The sequence below is a fragment of the Eleutherodactylus coqui genome, chromosome 8 (genome assembly GCF_035609145.1).
Source record: "Eleutherodactylus coqui strain aEleCoq1 chromosome 8, aEleCoq1.hap1, whole genome shotgun sequence".
In the NCBI taxonomy this organism is placed as follows: domain Eukaryota; kingdom Metazoa; phylum Chordata; class Amphibia; order Anura; family Eleutherodactylidae; genus Eleutherodactylus; species Eleutherodactylus coqui.
In genome coordinates, this window is record NC_089844.1 from 158,446,263 (window position 1) to 158,465,289 (window position 19,027).

Here is a 19,027-nt window from a genome sequence, read left to right on the forward strand (position 1 = left end):
CTATGGGTTCTTCCACACATGCAATGTTTTGTAGCCCATGTTTCCCTATGGAGTCTGTGATTTTCTAGCATCACATAACAACCACTAGCGACATGCATGCTATGCTATGCGAGAAAACTCTGCCTGCAATGGAGATCTATGCAAGGGTCAGAGACCGTTCACTTCACACCTGCCTGATAATTAATTCAATACATTGGGGGTATTGCTGAACACAGAAGAACTAGTGTTATAGAATGTGGGGTGCGTCTCCCCAGTATTACTACTTGAAACAAGGGAAACTGTCATGAAAGTGACATTTATGGAAAAAAACTACATTTTATTTATTTTTCACATGCTTCATAATAATTTTTGAAAAAAACTGTGGCATCAGAAAGCTCAGTACATGCCTAGAAAAATGGGCTAAGGAGTCTAGATTTAAAAATGAGGTCACTTGTGGGGGGCGTTTTATCGTTTTGGCACCTTGATGGCTCTATAAGTGTGCAGTGGGGCCTGGAATTTATTCAGTTGTGCCCCAAAAGCCACAAGGTGTTCCTTCCATTACAGACCTAGCCGTGTGTCCCGTAAGTAGATTGCGGCTACATTGGGTATGTTTCTGATCACAGGACAAACAGGGGGATGCTGTACAAAAAAAACAGTTTTTTAAAATGACATTTGCCAAAAAAAGAAAAGATTAGATTCATTGAAAAACTGTGCAGTCAAAATGCACAATACACTCCTAGATTAATTCATTAGGGGGTCTAGTTTTCAAAATGGGGTCATTTGTGGGGGTTTTCTATCGTTTTGTCCGCTCAAGGGCTCTATCAGTGTGCTTTGGGGCCTGAAACACCTTCAAGCAAAATGTCTGTTCTGAAAGCCACCGGCTGCTCCTATTTGGTTTGGGCCCCGTTGTGCATACCGACAGAAGGTCGGGGCCACAATGGGTGTGTTTCTGAACACAGGACAAACAGGGGTATCCATTTTGGGGTGCAAATCCTCACTTTCATGTGCACTATAGAAAAAAAACCTGTCTTTAAAATGACATGTTTGCAAAAATATGACTTTTTTTCACTAAACTACATTACCTCCTGAAAAAATTGTGGGTCAAAATACCCATGACACAATGGAGTTATTGAAGAACATTGGGAAGCTTCCAGAAAAGGCTCTAATTGGCTGTGTGGCATTGGGGTTGAAGTAAAGGTGATCTGATTGTCACTGTAGACCAGGCGCTAAAAAAGAGCCAATACACAGTGAAGAGGACGCTGGCAGTCATAAATGCACAATTACCCCTGGGAATGCTAGATGTAAATCTCTGGCCAGCGTGAGAGATGTGGTCTAGTGGAGCTTCTTCCCTAAGGGATGCTGAGATGTTAGCATGTTGAGTAAAGTGATGGCGCCACAGTGCAGTGTGAGGCCTCAAAATGTTAAAAAATGTGTTGTGTAAAGCAGGGGTCCCCAACTCCAGTCCTCAGGGACCACCTACAGGTCATGTTTTCAGGATATCCCATGCTAAGAACACCTGTGGCAAAGTCTGAGGCACCGACAATAATTACATTACCTGTGCAACACTGAGGAAATCCTGAAAACATGACCTGTTGGCGGTCCCTGAGGACTGGAGTTGGGGAACACTGGTGTAAAGTCTGATGTGTGTCATTACGTAATGGGGCAGCAACACACTTGTTGAGGAGAGTATTTGGGAGATGTATGTGGGAGAGAGACCTCTGGATATATTTGGTGTCAACGACATCGAGTATCCTGTGTGCTATGGACACAACTCCTACAGAGCGAGAGGTCAGGCTGTGGATGAGGAAACCCACTGTAATTGTAGTGCACCTTGTTTTGTGAGAGAACCCCTTTTTATGGTAACACCTATGACGTCTGGTGTTCTGTAAGGTCGGGAGGCAGCTTCTATGAAGCTGAAGGGAGACAGCTGTCAGGCATGATTGGAGAAGACCCAGATAAGGGGATGTACAGGCGATGTTTGCTCCGGTGCTGTCTCCGCCTCCATCTGCACCATAACACTACCTCCTTCACCGTGCTGAGGGGAAGGCAGTATTTGGTGCAAGCAGCATGAATCGATCACCCCTTCCAGTCAGCTGGTCAAAACATGTCAGCACCTCCATCTAATCTGTGGTAACTACAAGAAGTTTCCTGTCCGCAAGGGCCGATATTCCTGCAGAACAATTTCATCACATAGTGGAATCTACACCATGATGAATTACTGCAGTTTTGAAATGCAAAGGAGGTCGAACGCGCTACTAGATGGGGCTGTAATAAAGAGGGCCGTCAGTGTAGTTTCTCCATTTTTCTGAAGGGAACAAACATAACACATAATCCCTGGGTGGGGAGATTGGTGTGTATTTAGATCATGGGACATTGCCGTCACTATAGCTTTAGTGGCCTGGACTTACCCCACACCTGTAGGTGTCCTGTACTCCTATCCGCCGGCTGCTCCAGGGTGGGATGAGTAACTCTACAGATGATCTCGGAGCCTTGATCCTCCATTGATGGGGTGAGCACCAGGCAGGCCGTACAGATAAATGTCTTATCATGCTGCTGCTGGGATCTGTGGGATGAGATCTTGTATTTCTCAGATGTCTGGATGATTTCCTCCTTGTCCACCACTTTCCTTATCCAATTGACGGTGAGACAATCGGGGTAGAACTGTGAGATTGTGCACTGGAGCTGCGCCTCTCTGCTCAACATCAGTCTCGGTGCAAGTAATTCCCCCAGTTGTGGAGAAGACCTGAAAGCTACAAAGACAAGGTTAGACATCAGGTCCGGTGATTGCACATTAACACACAGCAAGCATGAACTAATAGAAACAGATGAAAAACCTGCGAGCCTTCATTTATCCCAACCCCCCAATGGTCATGTTGTGGGGAAGATAGGGCAATGGAGATCAGCCTCCCTCTATCTAACCATTTAGTTATTGCGGTTGTGATGTACAGTGGCATCCTACGGGGTTAAAAAGTCCGTGTCAAAGTTATTTCTGATCCCAGCTTTTGCTGCAGAATGTAGCTGACACCCGTTGTGTATGGAGTTGTGCCCAATCCTCACACTCTCTGCACACATCCTCTGTGACTATACGGTAGATGTCACTAACGCGTTTAAGTAACTTTTGGATCTCCAAACTTTTCATCATGTTTTGAGGTCCAAAATTCCATGTTAAAAGAACTTTTTAATATATCAGTATAACATTAAGATCGCCATCTGTCTGATACTAATCAAAATCATTTGTGCAGACAGAGATTTACCATATAGTCCTATTCATTTCAATGGGGCTGCAGTACCACGCCGGACCACTGTACGATGTACTGAGCAGTCTGCTTCTGGCTGCAGAAAAGCTTCACACACCAAGGCAGTGGTGCGAATGGTGGACCCCACCTATGTACTATTAATGACTAGAGATGAGCGAACGTACTCGTCCGAGCTTGATATTCGTGCGAATATTAGGGTGTTCGGGATGCTCGTTACTCGTAACGAGCACCACGCGGTGTTCGGGTTACTTTCACTTTCCTCTGTGAGACGTTAGCGCGCTTTTCTGGCCAATTGAAAGACAGGGAAGGCATTACAACTTCCCCCTGCAACGTTTAAGCCCTAAACCACCCTCCTGCAGTGAGTGGCTGGGGAGATAAGGTGTCACCCGAGTATTGAAATCTGCCCTTGCCGCGGTTCGCTACGGATGTATTCTGACATTAGTTCAGGGAAAGTGCTATCGTGTTGGAGCTGCTATAGGGAGAGTGTTAGGTGTATTGTAGGCTTCAAGAACCCCAACGGTCCTTCTAAAGGCCATAAATCGTCTCTATATGCGCTCAGTGGGGCCGGCGGCAGCAGCGCCGACCCCATTGAGAACATATAGAAGACAAATCCTTCTTTTCTGCCACAGCTGTAACAGCTGTAGCAGAGAAGAACGATGTTTGCCCATTGAATTCAATGGAACCAGCAATACAGCAGGTTCCACTGAATGCAATGGGCTGCCGGCGATCGCAGGATGAATGGTCGAGAAGGGGTTAAATATATAACCCCTTCCCTGCAATTCATCCAGAAATGTGTTACAATAAAAATATATACCGGCGTATAAGGCGACGGGGCGTATAAGACGTCCCCCCAACTGTCACCTTATACGCCGGGAATACAGTGGAGCAAAGAATAAAAATCATTACTCACTTCTTCAGACGATCTGCGCCGCTCCTGTAGACTGTCACTCCTTCCTGGTGTTCTGCGGTGCTCCTGCAGGCTGTCGCTCCCTCCTGGTTCCCGGCAGAGCATTGCTTTCTCTACGAAAAGCTTTAAATCCACGCCTCCAGAAACACACGTGCCTTCAGCCAATCACAGCCAATGACAGTGATGTCATTGAATTGCTGTGATTGGCTGTGTTTCTGGAGGCGGGGATTTCAAGCCTTTCATAGAGAAAGCTTTAGTCCGTGGACCACGAAGGAGTGACAGTCTGCAGGAGCGGCGCAGATCGTCTGAAGAAGTAAGTAATGCTTTTTATTCTTTGCTCCACTGTATTGCCGGCGTATAAGGTGACAGTTGGGGGGTCGTTTTATACGCCGGTATATATTTTTAGTGTATCACATTTCTGGATGAATTGCAGGGAAGGGGTTATATATTTAACCCCTTCCCGACCATTCATCCTGCGATCGCCGGCAGCCCATTGCATTCAGTGGAACCTGCTGTATTGCTGGTTCCATTGAATTCAATGGGCTAACATCGTTCTTCTCTGCTACAGCTGTTACAGCTGTGCCAGAGGAGAACGATCTTTACACTGACAGTGCGGGGGGGGGGGGGGGGGGCACTCTTGCTGCTATTGTGGCTTAATAGTGGGACCTGTGAACTTGAGATGCAGCCCAACATGTAGCCCCTCGCCTGCCCTATCCGTTGCTGTGTCGTTCCCATCACTTTCTTGAATTGCCCAGATTTTCACCAATGAAAACCTTAGCGAGCATCGGCGAAATACAAAAATGCTCTGGTCGCCCATTGACTTCAATGGGGTTCGTTACTCGAAACGAACCCTCGAGCATTGCGAAAATTTCGTGCCGAGTAACGAGCACCCGAGCATTTTGGTGTTCGCTCATCTCTATTAATGACCTGTCCTCAGAATAGGACATCAATAACTACTGTAGAATTAGGACAACCCCCTTTATTTATTTCCCCCATTAACGTTGATTGTTAGACTTCCGACTATCAAATCTTCATCCAACTCAATTAGTTTCCTTTTTGCTCTTTTTATATTTTCTAGTATGAAGACTTTCTATAATGAAAGTCTTAAAACAACAGCGATTGTGAAGAAGTGGAAGGCGCTGTGCCGTGTGTAGGTGTGATTCCTGTGAGTCTCCAATGACACTTACATGTGTTGTCCTTGTTCTGATTACTCCATTCTCTGTAGGACGGACGTTTCAGTTTTTGGTGCTTTACCGCGGCGCGCACAATATATTCCTCGCTCTCAATGACTTTATCTCGGAGGCTCTCAGTGGTGTTGGTCACATTAAAGGTGCCGTCCTGGTTTTGTTGCATGAGGCTTGTAGATTGTAGGGCCTGGGGGTTGTTAGTGAAAGGAGGTTGGAAGACTTCCCAAGTCACAGAGATGGCTTCCGGATAAAAATGGTCCACATTGAGACTGAAGCTGCCGTCTGTGGAGTACGTGATGTTTCTTAACTTCGGATGGCCTGGAACAAGAAGCAAAATCCATTACAGAGAAGTGCATGTGGAGGTAAACTTCTGGAATCAATTAATATGTAGAAAGAAAAATAGCTGAATACTACAGAAAATGTTAAAAAAAATCAATAATCCCCAAAGCTCAACGGAACTCCATCCTGAGAGCCGATATCTTACAGAATTGTATAATTTGCCGCTCCCTTATCCAGACCAGGTTTATAGAGAGTAATGAAAGTCAAGATGATGAATGTAATGAAACTGGCAGTGGACGCTGGAGCAGATGACATGGAACCAAGATAGCAAGCAGAAAAAAAACTTCCTATGTCTTTCCCTAATTTCTCTGTTGAGTATATCCCTCAGCATCACTGTCCTTTATGCAGACCTCAGGTATCCCTCCTGACAATTGTAAGAGACTGTATGCAAGGGGAGGGTGAGTGGTGCCCCATTCCCCCTTTACACATAGCAGCGGCTCTACTACCTTGACAGGCAGCTTAGGAGTTGTGTTGCTAAGCCCAACCCCTCCAAGGCCTCGTTCACACCAATGGCACCATAGGAATCTATGGTGCAAATGCACACCCGATAGCCACGCAATTGTGCAATTTTGCTAGGAAATCAACTGATCGGAGACTAATTAAGACTGCCTTTTAAATCACAGCATGAGTGTGTCCCACGCTGATGTGAACGGTCCGTGGCAGAGCAAAAAAAAATCCAATAAAATGCGTAAATACGAGCACAGTAGAGCAACCTTCACTGCACAAAAAGCTGTGTTATCGTGTGCATTTTTGCGCTTACACCCATGTGAGGCCTCCCTTACTATGAGAAGTAAGGTTAATTACTTACGTTTCTGCCTGTTCCTGTACACATAAAAGAAAATGGTCCCAGCTCCTAATAGGGCAGACAGTAATATGGCGACCGTTACAACTAGAAGTTTGTAATTTGCCTTCAGATCTAAAACAATCAAGAAATAAGAAGAGATTGTTAATGATGTGATAAAATGCAACAAATCAAATAAACCAATAGTGTAAGAATTGTAATTTTGTTAGTTCAATCCCATTTGAATGCAGTTTCCTTCTGTAACATGTTTTCTGCACCATACTTATAATGTCATAATCTGCAGAATTACTGCATGTTCCCCCTGATTGTAGCAACTCAGGAATGTAATGTGATCACCGAGGTGATCCCTTTAAAATATAACCTTTATTAAATTAATTAAAATATATAAAGAGCCCCAAAGACACACACAACGAGAAAAAACAAAACAACATATAAGTCATTGATACTACTAGTCCTATGGACGTAGAATATTGTGGCTATTTACCCCTTACAAGGACTAGTGAGGATAAAACTGGGAGGTACGCGAATGGACCAAATTGGTCTACGTTATATACCCGTAAATGGCCAACTAGGACCTAGATACAATGTTACTGGATGGCTGGATGAAGTAGTACCAAGTTAGAATCAATTCAATGTATCTACAGGTACCTCCACAAGCCTGAAAAAAGGTAGAGCAAGAATGCTGGCTGATTGATAATTGAAATAACCAGTCTCCAAAGAAACCAGGTGCTGGTGAAGAGGTAGTGGTTAGTGTGACAAGTGGTTCTCAACCACATCTAGAGAAAATATGCAGGTATTCTCTAACACACCAGGAGAAAATATACTGTCAAACCACTGACATACTTTGTCTTAAGCCCATTCGGCATGAGTGTGCCAATTTGGCGTGAGTGTTAAGGAGGAGTTTCAACACACGTAACTTATTCAATAAAAGGTTCCTGATGAGTCATTCACATGACGGAAATGCGTCAAACCTATTAATTTACTACCTTTATTGGAACCAAATATTTGGTTCTTATTGAATTCGAACCATCTCATACTTACCATATTCAAAAATCTCCTGTCCATCACATATTCTGGCCGTAAGATTAGGGGTCTCTATTTTGTAGAGTTTTCATCTTACCCTAACAGGCCTGGTCTCTTTGGAGACTGGTTATTTCAATTATCAATCAGCCAGCATTCTTGCTCTACCTTTTTTCAGGCTTGTGGAGGTACCTGTAGATACATTGAATTGATTCTAACTGGGTCCTACTTCATCCAGCCATCCAGTAACATTGTATCTAGGTCCTAGTTGGCCATTTATAGGTATATAACGTAGACCAATTTGGTCCATTCGCGTACCTCCCAGTTTTATCCTCACTAGTCCTTGTAAGGGGTAAATAGCCACAATATTCTACGTCCATAGGACTAGTAGTATCAATGACTTATATGTTGTTTTGTTTTTTCTCGTTGTATGTGTCTTTGGGGCTCTTTGTATATTTTAATTAATTTAATAAAGGTTATATTTTAAAGGGATCACCTCGGTGATTATATTTCTTTGTTCTGCTGATCCCCCTGCCTCAGTGATTTGCTCAGGAATGTAATCTGACTTCTTCATTTAGGTCCTTGTAATTTGATAAGATTTTGTGTGATCAGTTGATTCTATATGCAATAATACCAGATTGTCACGCACCTTTCCCAAATACTGTCACGCTCTTGGCCTGTGGATGGAGCAGGGTTTCATGTTCCACCACACAGGAGACCTCCGTGCCCCAGTTCTCCTCTGTTGGCGTGAAATGGAGAATAGTTTCCACGGCTGAGCTGTTAATTCTCTTTATTTCGGATTTCTGCACAGGCGTCCCATCCAAAACCCAATTCACCACAATGGATTCTGGGTAATACCCAGACACGAGACAAACCAATATCTGTTCTATGTTCTTCTTAAATGTGTGAGGGAGGATATGAACAGTTGGGAGGGCTGCAAGGGAAGTAAAACGGGGTCATTTCAGTGTTATGTATTTATATTATCAGAAGAACTTTTTAGGAAGACGTAACTTTTTAGCTGTTTGCATCGTGTTGTACCTTGTGTTCAGTATCGATTATATAACTTATGTTTGTACATGTATAATATCTAAATAGGTGTGAGTAGAAAAAAGGAGGGGGCAGAGCAAATAGGTCTGGCTCTGTGCAATAACCCACAAGTAGTGAGGCTCAGTGTGGTTAGCTCAGAATAGTGAGAAGGTAGAGCTGGGCCCATGATAGGTGCTGCACCTAGTATCGCTAGTGAGCCAAAGGCAATGTAAGCATCAAAGATTATACTGAAGGGTAAACATAAAACACTAGGGGCATGGGGCAACCCAACTAACTGGTATTATAGATGCATGAGAACTGCCAGTTGTGCTTGGAGTGAAGAAATGACTTCATTAGAAGCTAACATATAACACGTTTCGAAGGATTGCCCTCTTCATCAGACAGCTGGACAAAGAACTATTTCAATTAAAATGACAGCGATGTGAATTACAAAGCAGAACCAAAGAAGGAAATAAAACAAGGACAAAATAAAACTGATATCCGAATGTAAACTGGATAACATTTCATAATAAAATACATATAGAATAAAAGACGTGGATAAACAGACAGTAATGCTAGTAAAAAGTCATAATGCCACTAAAGCAAAAAAATGCAAATCTGTGGCTACAAAGTAATATAGTATTACTAATCTAAAATAAATGTGTAGATGAAAGTTCATGATGCCGATTAAAGCCAAAATAGGTATCAGCAATGTGAAGCTGGAGGTCAGTTCTGACAGATAATTATTCGTGCGGCTAGATTCAGTATATAAAAATGTCTTTAAACAGTAACGAAACCTCAGCGGCAACACCAGCAAATATCTAACAAAGGTCTTAACAATTCCACAATATTAGTAACATCATTAGAGTAAGAATGTAATGTATCCATATAAGAATTGACACTTCAGGCACTGGGTGGATATTTGCTGTGGAATCTGAGGTCGGCATCCGCATCGTGAATCTGCAGCAAATGCCGTCCGGTATGTCCTATGGAGATCTGCTGCTTCCTACACACGAGCGGAAATCAATTGCGATGTCTGTTCGCAGAGGAAAAATCACAGCATGCTCCATTTTTATGTGGGTTCCACACGGACGGCTTCCATTGCACATTGCAGACAGGGTGCGGGAGAAAAAAAATCTGTATTGCACATGTACGAGTTGTCGGGTCCATCTGCGGTACAGAAAAGACGGCGGCAGAGATGGTAAGTGCGTATCTGTACCATAAGAGACAATGACAACAATGTCCTGTAGTGAATAAGGAGGAAGGGAAGGTGTGCTGAGCTTTGTAGTTATCTGTAGTTACCTCCATATAAGAGTTGAAATATTTCCTGTAGCGGGTCCTGCAGAGACTCATGTTGGACTCTACATGAGAAGTTCTGCCCTCTGTCCTCCTCGGTGGGTATGATGGTCACTGAGCTGTTCACATTATATACTCCATCTTGGTCTCTCCATGGAATCTCCATGCTGACATCTTTCAGCATCTCTCTGCCTCTGAACCATTTAATACTGATGTCCACGGGGTAGAATCCAGTGACGGAGCAGTGCAGGATGCTCTCTTCATTCAGTACAACCGTCTTACCTGTGATGGTCACCTGCGGAGGAGCTAAATCAAAGGAAATATATCACGGTATATTATATGTACTGGCTGTCATGTAAAGAAATGACCAGATATAAAATCTCCTCAACTAAAGCAGCATACGGTTTGTGTCTTTAGATGTCCACAGACCTTCCACAGCTGTAGGCCAAATGATAGCTGTTCCTGCATACACATGAATGTTGGGCCTTGCTGAGGGTTTATGAGTTTAGGAAGCTAAGCTGCAGCCAGACAGTTCATTTATCCCAGGGAACAAAAGCATCAGGCATTGGGATTCAACATCCCAGATCCTTCTTGCCCCGGCATCATCTGTCAGGAAAAGGTGATCAGCTCTCATACACATTAAAGAGTCTACTGGCCCACTGTAATCGGCAGGTACAGATGTCTAAAGCCTAATCTGTATGGGGGCCTTTAGAGCTCAAATCCCAACCTGTGAAAATCTCCAACATGACTGACCTATCAGAAGTGGTTTTACTAGATTTTTTAGTCTAAATCATGAAGACAAGTCCCTCTTAAAGATTGAGCGGTCAATCTAGTTTGGCCTCTCTTATCCCAATTGGTCCAGATATTTCATCAGCAATGGCCACTGCCAGAGGAACATGGGACATGGCAGCCATTCATATGAATGACCATCCTTTTACCTTATCGACAGGCTGAGTCCACCAGAGTGGGAGGCACTTTCACAGCAGATCTCTATTCTGGCACATAATAGGAGGCCCCTTGTGATGCACACCCCATTAAGGTATGAGAAATCCATAGATAATAACCAACTCAGATTAGTCAAATAAACTTCAAAACTCTTTTCATGGAGGACAATCCGTGTCCTGATGCTCTGTGGCGGCAAATGGATGTCATTGAAAGAAGTGACGCCAATTTATGTAGCGAGCATGGGATGTTGGGAACAGGTCGGGGTTTATATTCATATCAAGGTGACAATTTACTCCTACCAGGTCATCCTACAAATAAACGTGATGGTGGTTGTAGTCCCTGTTTCTGGAGGGCGGTGTAGTATAGCTTAGTGCAGATGTTCCTAATGGGGAGGAGCTTCAGGAGACGAGGGGAACAATGCAAGCAATATAACATTTTATTTGAGGTTCCAAGGCAAAACAAGGTAAACATCCAAATACAGTCCGGTCTTCCTTTACATCAGCAACCAAAAGTCTGGTGACTGGAGATACCGCCCCTATTATCAATATTCCAATGAAACATATGTGTCGTATCTGACAACGTTTTCCTTTGATTTTAAGAAATTAACTACTTCTGTCTTGTTCTTTATGCTTCAGTTACTTTAGCTTTTTTTATTCTTTCTCTCAGCTACACCTCTCCTCCAACACAGCACTAACCTGGTTACTAACTATTCTCTACTCTTATAACTGTCTAACTGAACCCTCCAGAATCGGGCGGAGGTATTTTGGGATTCTGAGTCCTCCCAGGAGCATAGAGCTCAGGGGTTGGACAGGTGCATCAGAATGCAGTCATTGTCTACAGGATGGTTCTGGGGTTTGAGACTTGTTGGTTCTCCAGTCACCAACTATATTTTAGTAATATTCTTAAAGTGAACATAAGTATATAACAAGTTTATGCAGTGACAACTTCAGGTCACTACACAGCCTCACTCTAGATGCCCGGGGAGCCCGGGCTGCTGGTTCAGTATGGGCCACTGAGCGGTGCAGGGCAACCCATCAGGCTGAATAGTATGGGGCGTCATTAATAGGTTGTAAGCCTGCATGGTGCACCCCATGTATCAGTGAGACTGACACCCTTTGTATGCTTTATCTATGTGCAGTTGTGTAATACTAAGCAGCCCCCCCAGTATGTGGTTGGTCATCAGTATCTTGCATTTGTACAATGCTCCTCGGTATAGTAATCTAGCTGTCTGCATTCTGCTGGTAGGTGGTGTATGTCCACCCTGGTGTATCTATCTATTAGTATATCGCAAGTATGGCGACTGGTAGTGATTTTTGAGTTAATTTGACCTTTTGCAGTGACATGAATATGCTGGATTATTAAATTATTTGTCATGACATCTATTAACCCTTACCTTGAATGTCTAGCCTGATTTGTCCCTCCTTTCTCTGTGAGCCGTACATTACAGAACACGTGTAGAGGCCACCATCAGACACCGTCGTGTTAGAAATGAGCAGATCAGCACCGCCATCCTGAGCTCCATCTGCGGAGGACAATCTGGGATTTGTTGTTTTCACTGATTTGCCAATAACACGTAAGACTTGTTTTCCTTGAAATTGCCAAATGATCTCAAGCAGCGTACGATCCACGGGAGGCTTATCCACTGTGAAGGAGCACGGTACCTGCACATTCTTCCCCAGCTGGGCTTTATGAGTGTTCGGGGCAAACACCTGCAAAGCTGCCACTGTAGACAGAGGGAGATGACAGTCGGTGACCATTTCATTGATATATTTGTATGAAAAAACAAAATATCAGCACCTCATATATCGTATGGTTTTCTATGTACTGGTGAATAAAGAGTTAACTCACCTGGTGTCTAGTGGAACTCCCTGGCTCGAGAGTCCACCAGCACCTAATATCCACGTCAGCTTATAGTGACTACCCTGGGTCCTTGATCCGGATCTCCGGAGAGTCGTCCTGGGGTTACAGCCCTAGCCCGGCTGTAGCAGAAAATAGCACTCAGGGACATACAAAAACCCCCGCGCTCGTAGGAATCCAAGGATTAAGGTCGGACACAGCGGTCCATAGACTTAAATATTTATTTCAAATGCAACGCGTTTCGGTGATGCACAATATCACCCTTTTCAAGCATACACAAAGACACAATAAGGTTACATTTATATAATGATTAAAAAACTCACATTTCCTCTTGCAGACGCCGTTGTCCAAGGCCATCTTTGTATCCCGTGTGAAGTAACTCATCACATCTGTTTACACGTCATTCTTTCAGATCACATGATCTTTAGCGGTTCATTCATAAAAAGTTCTCTTATAGTAAAACTCCGTCGTTCAAGCGGAGATCATCCGAAATCCTAACGAATCATTCATTCCATCATATTCCTGCTACATAGCGTTTTCTATATCACACAGTTACACAATTACACTTTATAAAAGGACCTATTCTAATAAAATACCTTATGACCCTCATTTCTTCGAGAACCCTTATTCATATTTGACCTACAAATGTATAATCTCTCTTCTGCATGATGTAATTTACATCTAAAACTCTATATATAACTAAGACTATCAAAAAATTATAAATGAAAAATAAATGAAAACCGCAAGTATAACGCAATTGACTCCCTTTCACTATCCATATCTTCTACTAAAATCAAATAGACAAATAATTTAAACACATTTTGCTATTTACCTTACCCCTTAAACTGTATCTCTCTTAAAATTATAATTTATTTTATCAAAAAATATAATTTTTTTTAAAGTTTTCTCATAAAATTTTTTTTTTAATTTATATTTATCTCTCTTAAAATTATAATTTATTTTCTCAAAAAATATAAATTAAAAAAAAAAATTTTATGAGAAAACTTTAAAAAAAAAATTATATTTTTTGATAAAATAAATTATAATTTTAAGAGAGATACAGTATTTAATAAATTATTCAAGTTTTAAGGTAGAATAATTTACATAAAATAATTTTAGGTGTACATTTTAATGAGATTTATGTAGAAGTTTATAATGAACTGAATATTGCTATTTATGCATAAGAGAATAGATGGATTTATAAGGGGTAAGGTAAATAGTAGAATGTGTTTAAATTATTTGTCTATTTGATTTTAGTAGAAGATATGGATAGTGAAAGGGAGTCAATTGCGTTAGACTTGCGTTTTTCATTTATTTTTCATTTATAATTTTTTGATAGTCTTAGTTATATATAGAGTTTTAGATGTAAATTACATCATGCAGAAGAGAGATTATACATTTGTAGGTCAAATATGAATAAGGGTTCTCGAAGAAATGAGGGTCATAAGGTATTTTATTAGAATAGGTCCTTTTATAAAGTGTAATTGTGTAACTGTGTGATATAGAAAACGCTATGTAGCATGAATATGATGGAATGAATGATTCGTTAGGATTTCGGATGATCTCCGCTTGAACGACGGAGTTTTACTATAAGAGAACTTTTTTTGAACGAACCGCTAAAGATCATGTGATCTGAAAGAATGACGTGTAAACAGACGTGATGAGTTACTTCACACGGGATACAAAGATGGCCCTGGACAACGGCGTCTGCAAGAGGAAATGTGAGTTTTTTAATCATTATATAAATGTAACCTTATTGTGTCTTTGTGTATGCTTGAAAAGGGTGATATTGTGCATCACCGAAACGCGTTGCATTTGAAATAAATATTTAAGTCTATGGACCGCTGTGTCAGACCTTAATACCTGGATTCCTACGAGCGCGGGGTTTTTTTGTATTTCCCTGAGTGCTATTGATATATTTGTATAGATAGTGTAGTGGCTCAGAGTTGGGGTGTCTTTAGCTTGTGTGTATGACTGTTAAATGTAGACTATCTTTTGTATGTGGTTGTGTGGGTCTGTGTCCCTTTAACTGTGTGTGATGTAGTTAGAGGACCAAAGTAACTTAGGGGAGGAGTTTAGGAGAGAGAGAGGGAGTTCGAGAATGTACTCGGGGAGGAGGACGTATTAGCCGGGAGCTGCAGCTCGCTATTTCTTCCGCCTGTGCAGAGCCACGGGCCTATCTCACTTGCCGTGGGATGTATTCCCTCTCAGGACTGAAGCTTAGAGCAACTGTCTGCTGCTGTCACTGAAAATCAGAGATAAAGAGAGAGTAACTAGCAAGGACATAGAAGAGAACACCGAGTGAGTGTTTCACCATGTCAGGAGTGTGCCTCAGGGATCATCTAATCAGATCACTAAGACTGAAGACATCTAAATAATAGGAGGAAACGTGACTCCTAGTAAGCATGTGTGTGTAACACCATGTCAGGAGTGTGCCCCGGGGGTCATCTAATCAGATCACTAAGACTGAGGACATCTAGACAATGGGAGGAATAGTGACTCCTAGTAAGCATGTGTGTGTAACAGCGTGTGAAGGAAAGAAGTTTACCAGAAGTGATGTGAGATTGTCAACGTATGTTAACCATGGAAAATCCAAAATCTGTCTAGCGTGAGTAAAGGCAAACTGTGTACCTCCAGTTTATGAAAACTATTTTCTTGACTGTGGACTCTTTTATTCCACACTGAGTGACCGAATGCTCGTGAAAAGGTACTGGCATCACGTGACAACACCGTTATGGACAATTACCAACATCATTTATTATGAAAAGGGATGAATTGCCAGCTTCTTCCCACAACTTCTTTATTTATTATAAGTTCATGCTCAGAACACAAGACATATAGATAAAGCGCCTTGTTCGCAGTGACGTGTTTCGGCAGCGACTTCTGACTTTGTCAAAGCTGACTACAACAAGGAAATACAATACTTTTAAATGAATAAAAACAGCTGGACTTTCTTCTTCACATTGCCTCCTCTGTTTATACCTTTCACCTCTTTTATGCCTTGGAACATGAATGAACCAAGATTACCATTCTGGCATTCCAAAAAGTGTTTGACCGGTCCCAAACTGTTATTATTTTTGTTATTGATATCTCTAATATGTTCCATGATCCTGGTATTTAATTGCCTCATGGTACAGCCTGTATAAACTTTGGCATCCTCTCAGGGGATGCTGGTTATTCTTCTGACTCCAGTATGTCTTGACTATGCATGTCAGATATCTCTCTGTGTGCTGTCTTCATGTCTGTCTCATGGTCCAAACCCTACCTGACATCTGTTCATACACTCTCAGTCTGAAGGCAACATAGTAACATGGTATACTACACTGAAAAAAGATAAATGTCCATCTACTTCAGCCTCTTTCCACCGCCCTTGTTGATCCAGAAGAAGGAAAAAAAACAACAATGAAGCAGAAGCAAATTTACTCCATTTTGAGGAAAAATTCCTTCCAGATTCCATAATGGCAGTCAGAATAATCCCTGAATCAACATTTGAAAAGTTCCTTCCTGTCTCCAAGTCCAGCAGTCAAAAGATCTCATGATCAACAACCCTGCTGGTCAACTAATGTCTATATCCTGTAGCACTCTAGAAAGACATCTAGTCCCCTCTTAAACTCCTCTATGGATTTTGCCATCACCACCTCCTCAGGCAGAGTTCCACAGTCTCACTGCTCTTACAGTAGACAACCCCCTTCTATGTTGGTGATGAAACCTGCTTTCTTCTAGACGTAGGGGATGCCCTCTTGTTACTGTCGCAGTCCTGGGTATAAACAGATCATGGGAGAGATCCTTGTATTGTCCCCTAATGTATATATACATAGTTATTTGGTCGCCCCTTAACCGTCTTTTTTATAGGGTGAATAATCCCAGTTTTGTTAGCCTCTCTGGGTATTCCAGTTCCCCCATTCCGTTTATTAATCGTGTTGCCCATCTTTGAACCCCCTCAGATATATATAAATATAAATAGGAAAGCGCCTACTGGATCGTCTATTAAATGAATCACACACAGATTCTGTGTATAGAAAATAGACTTACCTGGCACTGGTGGGGACCCCTGTTAGAGGGGTTAACTCACTCAGCACCTGTAGTCCAGGCGTACTTATAGATATCAGAAGTAATCCCTAGTCCTCTGGCCATCAAAGGTTCAGGTGGCAGCAGGAGACACGCCGACACTCCTGAGTGGAGGGGTAATAATCCAAAAAGCAAACGAAAACTGCCTAGACAGTCTGAAAAAACTCCCGCTCTCCAAACTTCTATATATCCAAGGCGCAGGAGGAGGACGTTACAGGATGACAGCCTGCTGTGAGCCATCCCAGCCACCCTGTGGAGGGCAGCATGTGCTCCACTGTCTGTGCCCGCGCACAGCGCCACGTCAGGTGGAATGCATCGTGCGTTCCAATTCGCATGTGCAAAACAGCATCATTCACAGAGTAAATTGAACGTCATGTGGAACGCACCTTGTGACTGCGCAGACCCCCAATTGGAAGCAATACTATTGAAATCTATATGAAGAATATATACTCCTTCTATAGACAATAAGAACTCAGCATAACAGGGGAGAAGCTCAAAGATGGTTACAATAATAGATATTAGATACATCCAAAGAACTAAACCATCATTTTAAAGGACACAGACTAAAAGCATATATTAAATACATGGTGATTGTCTAATAAATATCCAGGGGGCATCTTAACTAAAAATTACAAGTTCATAATTACAAAATTGTACTTCATTGTAAATGAATACATGAGAATAATTAAAATAAGGGAGTAAAATTCATCATAGGAGTATAATATAATTACATTTGCGCACACTTTGTTTTACATGGGCACAGACAGTGGGGCACACGCTGCCCCCGCAGGGTGGCTGGGTTGGCCCACACGTCATCCTGTGACGTCCTCCTACTGCGCCCAGCACCCCAGCAGTGAATGCCTGGTCAAGCCTCATGTGGAAATGACAACAGTATTGAGGTAATTAATTATTTATGTATATATATATATATATATATATATATATATATATGTGTGTATTGATATGATAAGATCCGTAATGCTTGAGAAAGGCGCTATAAGCCCAGAAACGCATTGCATTGGGCTTTTGTAATGTATTGTCAGCTGGTTAATAGGTGAGAGGTATTCTACGCATACTTAAGCTATTTTTGTGTCATTTGGATTATGTCATATCTTCTCCTGGTGGGGCATTAAAAATTTTGGATACATAGAATTTTGGAGCGCGGGAGTTTTTTCAGACTGTCTAAGCAGTTTTTGTTAGCTTTCTGATCCCCCTCAGGCACTGCAACATCTTTCCTGAGCACCGGTGTCCAGAACTGTACACAGTATTCCATGTAGGGCCTGACCAGTGCCTTATATAGTGGGAGAATAATGTTCTTATCCCTCGCCCCTACATTTTATTTGCCTTTCCAGCACTGACTGGCATTGGTTGCTCCAGTTAAATTTACAATCCACTAGTACCCCTAGGTCTTTTTTCCATATCACTTTTCCCTAGTGGTACCCCATTTAGTGAATATTGGTGACATTCGTTTCTCCTGCCCATGTGCATAACCTTACATTTATCAACATTGAACTTCATTTGCCATTTTTCAGCCCAAGCCCCCAGCTTATCCAGGTCCGTTTGTAGCCGCACATTATCCTCCGTTGTATCAATTGTCTTGTGTAATTTTTTACTGTGAAGCCCCTCTACAAGGTCATCAATAAATATATTTAACAGAATGGGGCCTAATACTGAACCCAGTGGCACCCCGCTAGCGACGGTGGCCCAATCAGAATATGAACCATTTATTACCACCCTCTGCTTTCTATCTCTGAGCCAGTTCTTTACTCAGATACACACGTTTTCACCCAATCCAAGCTGTCTCATTTTATATATCAGCCTATTATGCGGCACGGTGTCAAATGCTTTAGATATACGAGATCAATAGACTCTCCCAGGTCCAGCCTAGAACTTACTTCTTTATAGAAGCTGATCAGATTGGTCTGACATGATCGACCCCTCATGAACCCATGTGGTAAGGAGTTATTCTGTTCTTCTCCTTGAGGTTTTCCAGGATGGTATCTCTCAGAAACCTCTCAAATATTTTTCCAGTTCTTGAAGTGAGACTTACCGGCCTGTAGTTACCAGGCTGTCTTTTAGGCCCCTTTTTGTATACTGGAACCACATTGGCAATATGCCAATGCAGTGGTATGACCCCGGTCTCAATAGACTCCCTAAATATAAGAAATAGTGGTCTTTCTATCACGTCATTTAGTTTCCATAGAACCCTTCAGTGTATTCCATCTGAGCCCGGCGATTTGTCGATTTTGATCTTCTTTAGCTGATTCTGCACTTTCTCCTGCATTAGGCAGGTGATATTTAGTGGGGGGTTCATTATATTCCATTGCATCTGAAATGACATTTT

At 42.2% G+C, this 19,027-nt stretch overlaps 1 gene segment (V, D, J or C); it reads right to left on the bottom strand.

The window, feature by feature from the left end:
• Positions 1–2,234: 2,234 nt before the first annotated feature.
• Positions 2,235–12,972, bottom strand: LOC136577972 (immunoglobulin heavy constant epsilon-like). The segment is given in 8 exon segments: positions 2,235–2,284; positions 2,388–2,729; positions 5,331–5,648; positions 6,478–6,585; positions 8,141–8,425; positions 9,820–10,119; positions 12,152–12,481; positions 12,939–12,972. Coding segments are annotated over 8 exon segments (1,767 nt in total).
• Positions 12,973–19,027: the final 6,055 nt, after the last annotated feature.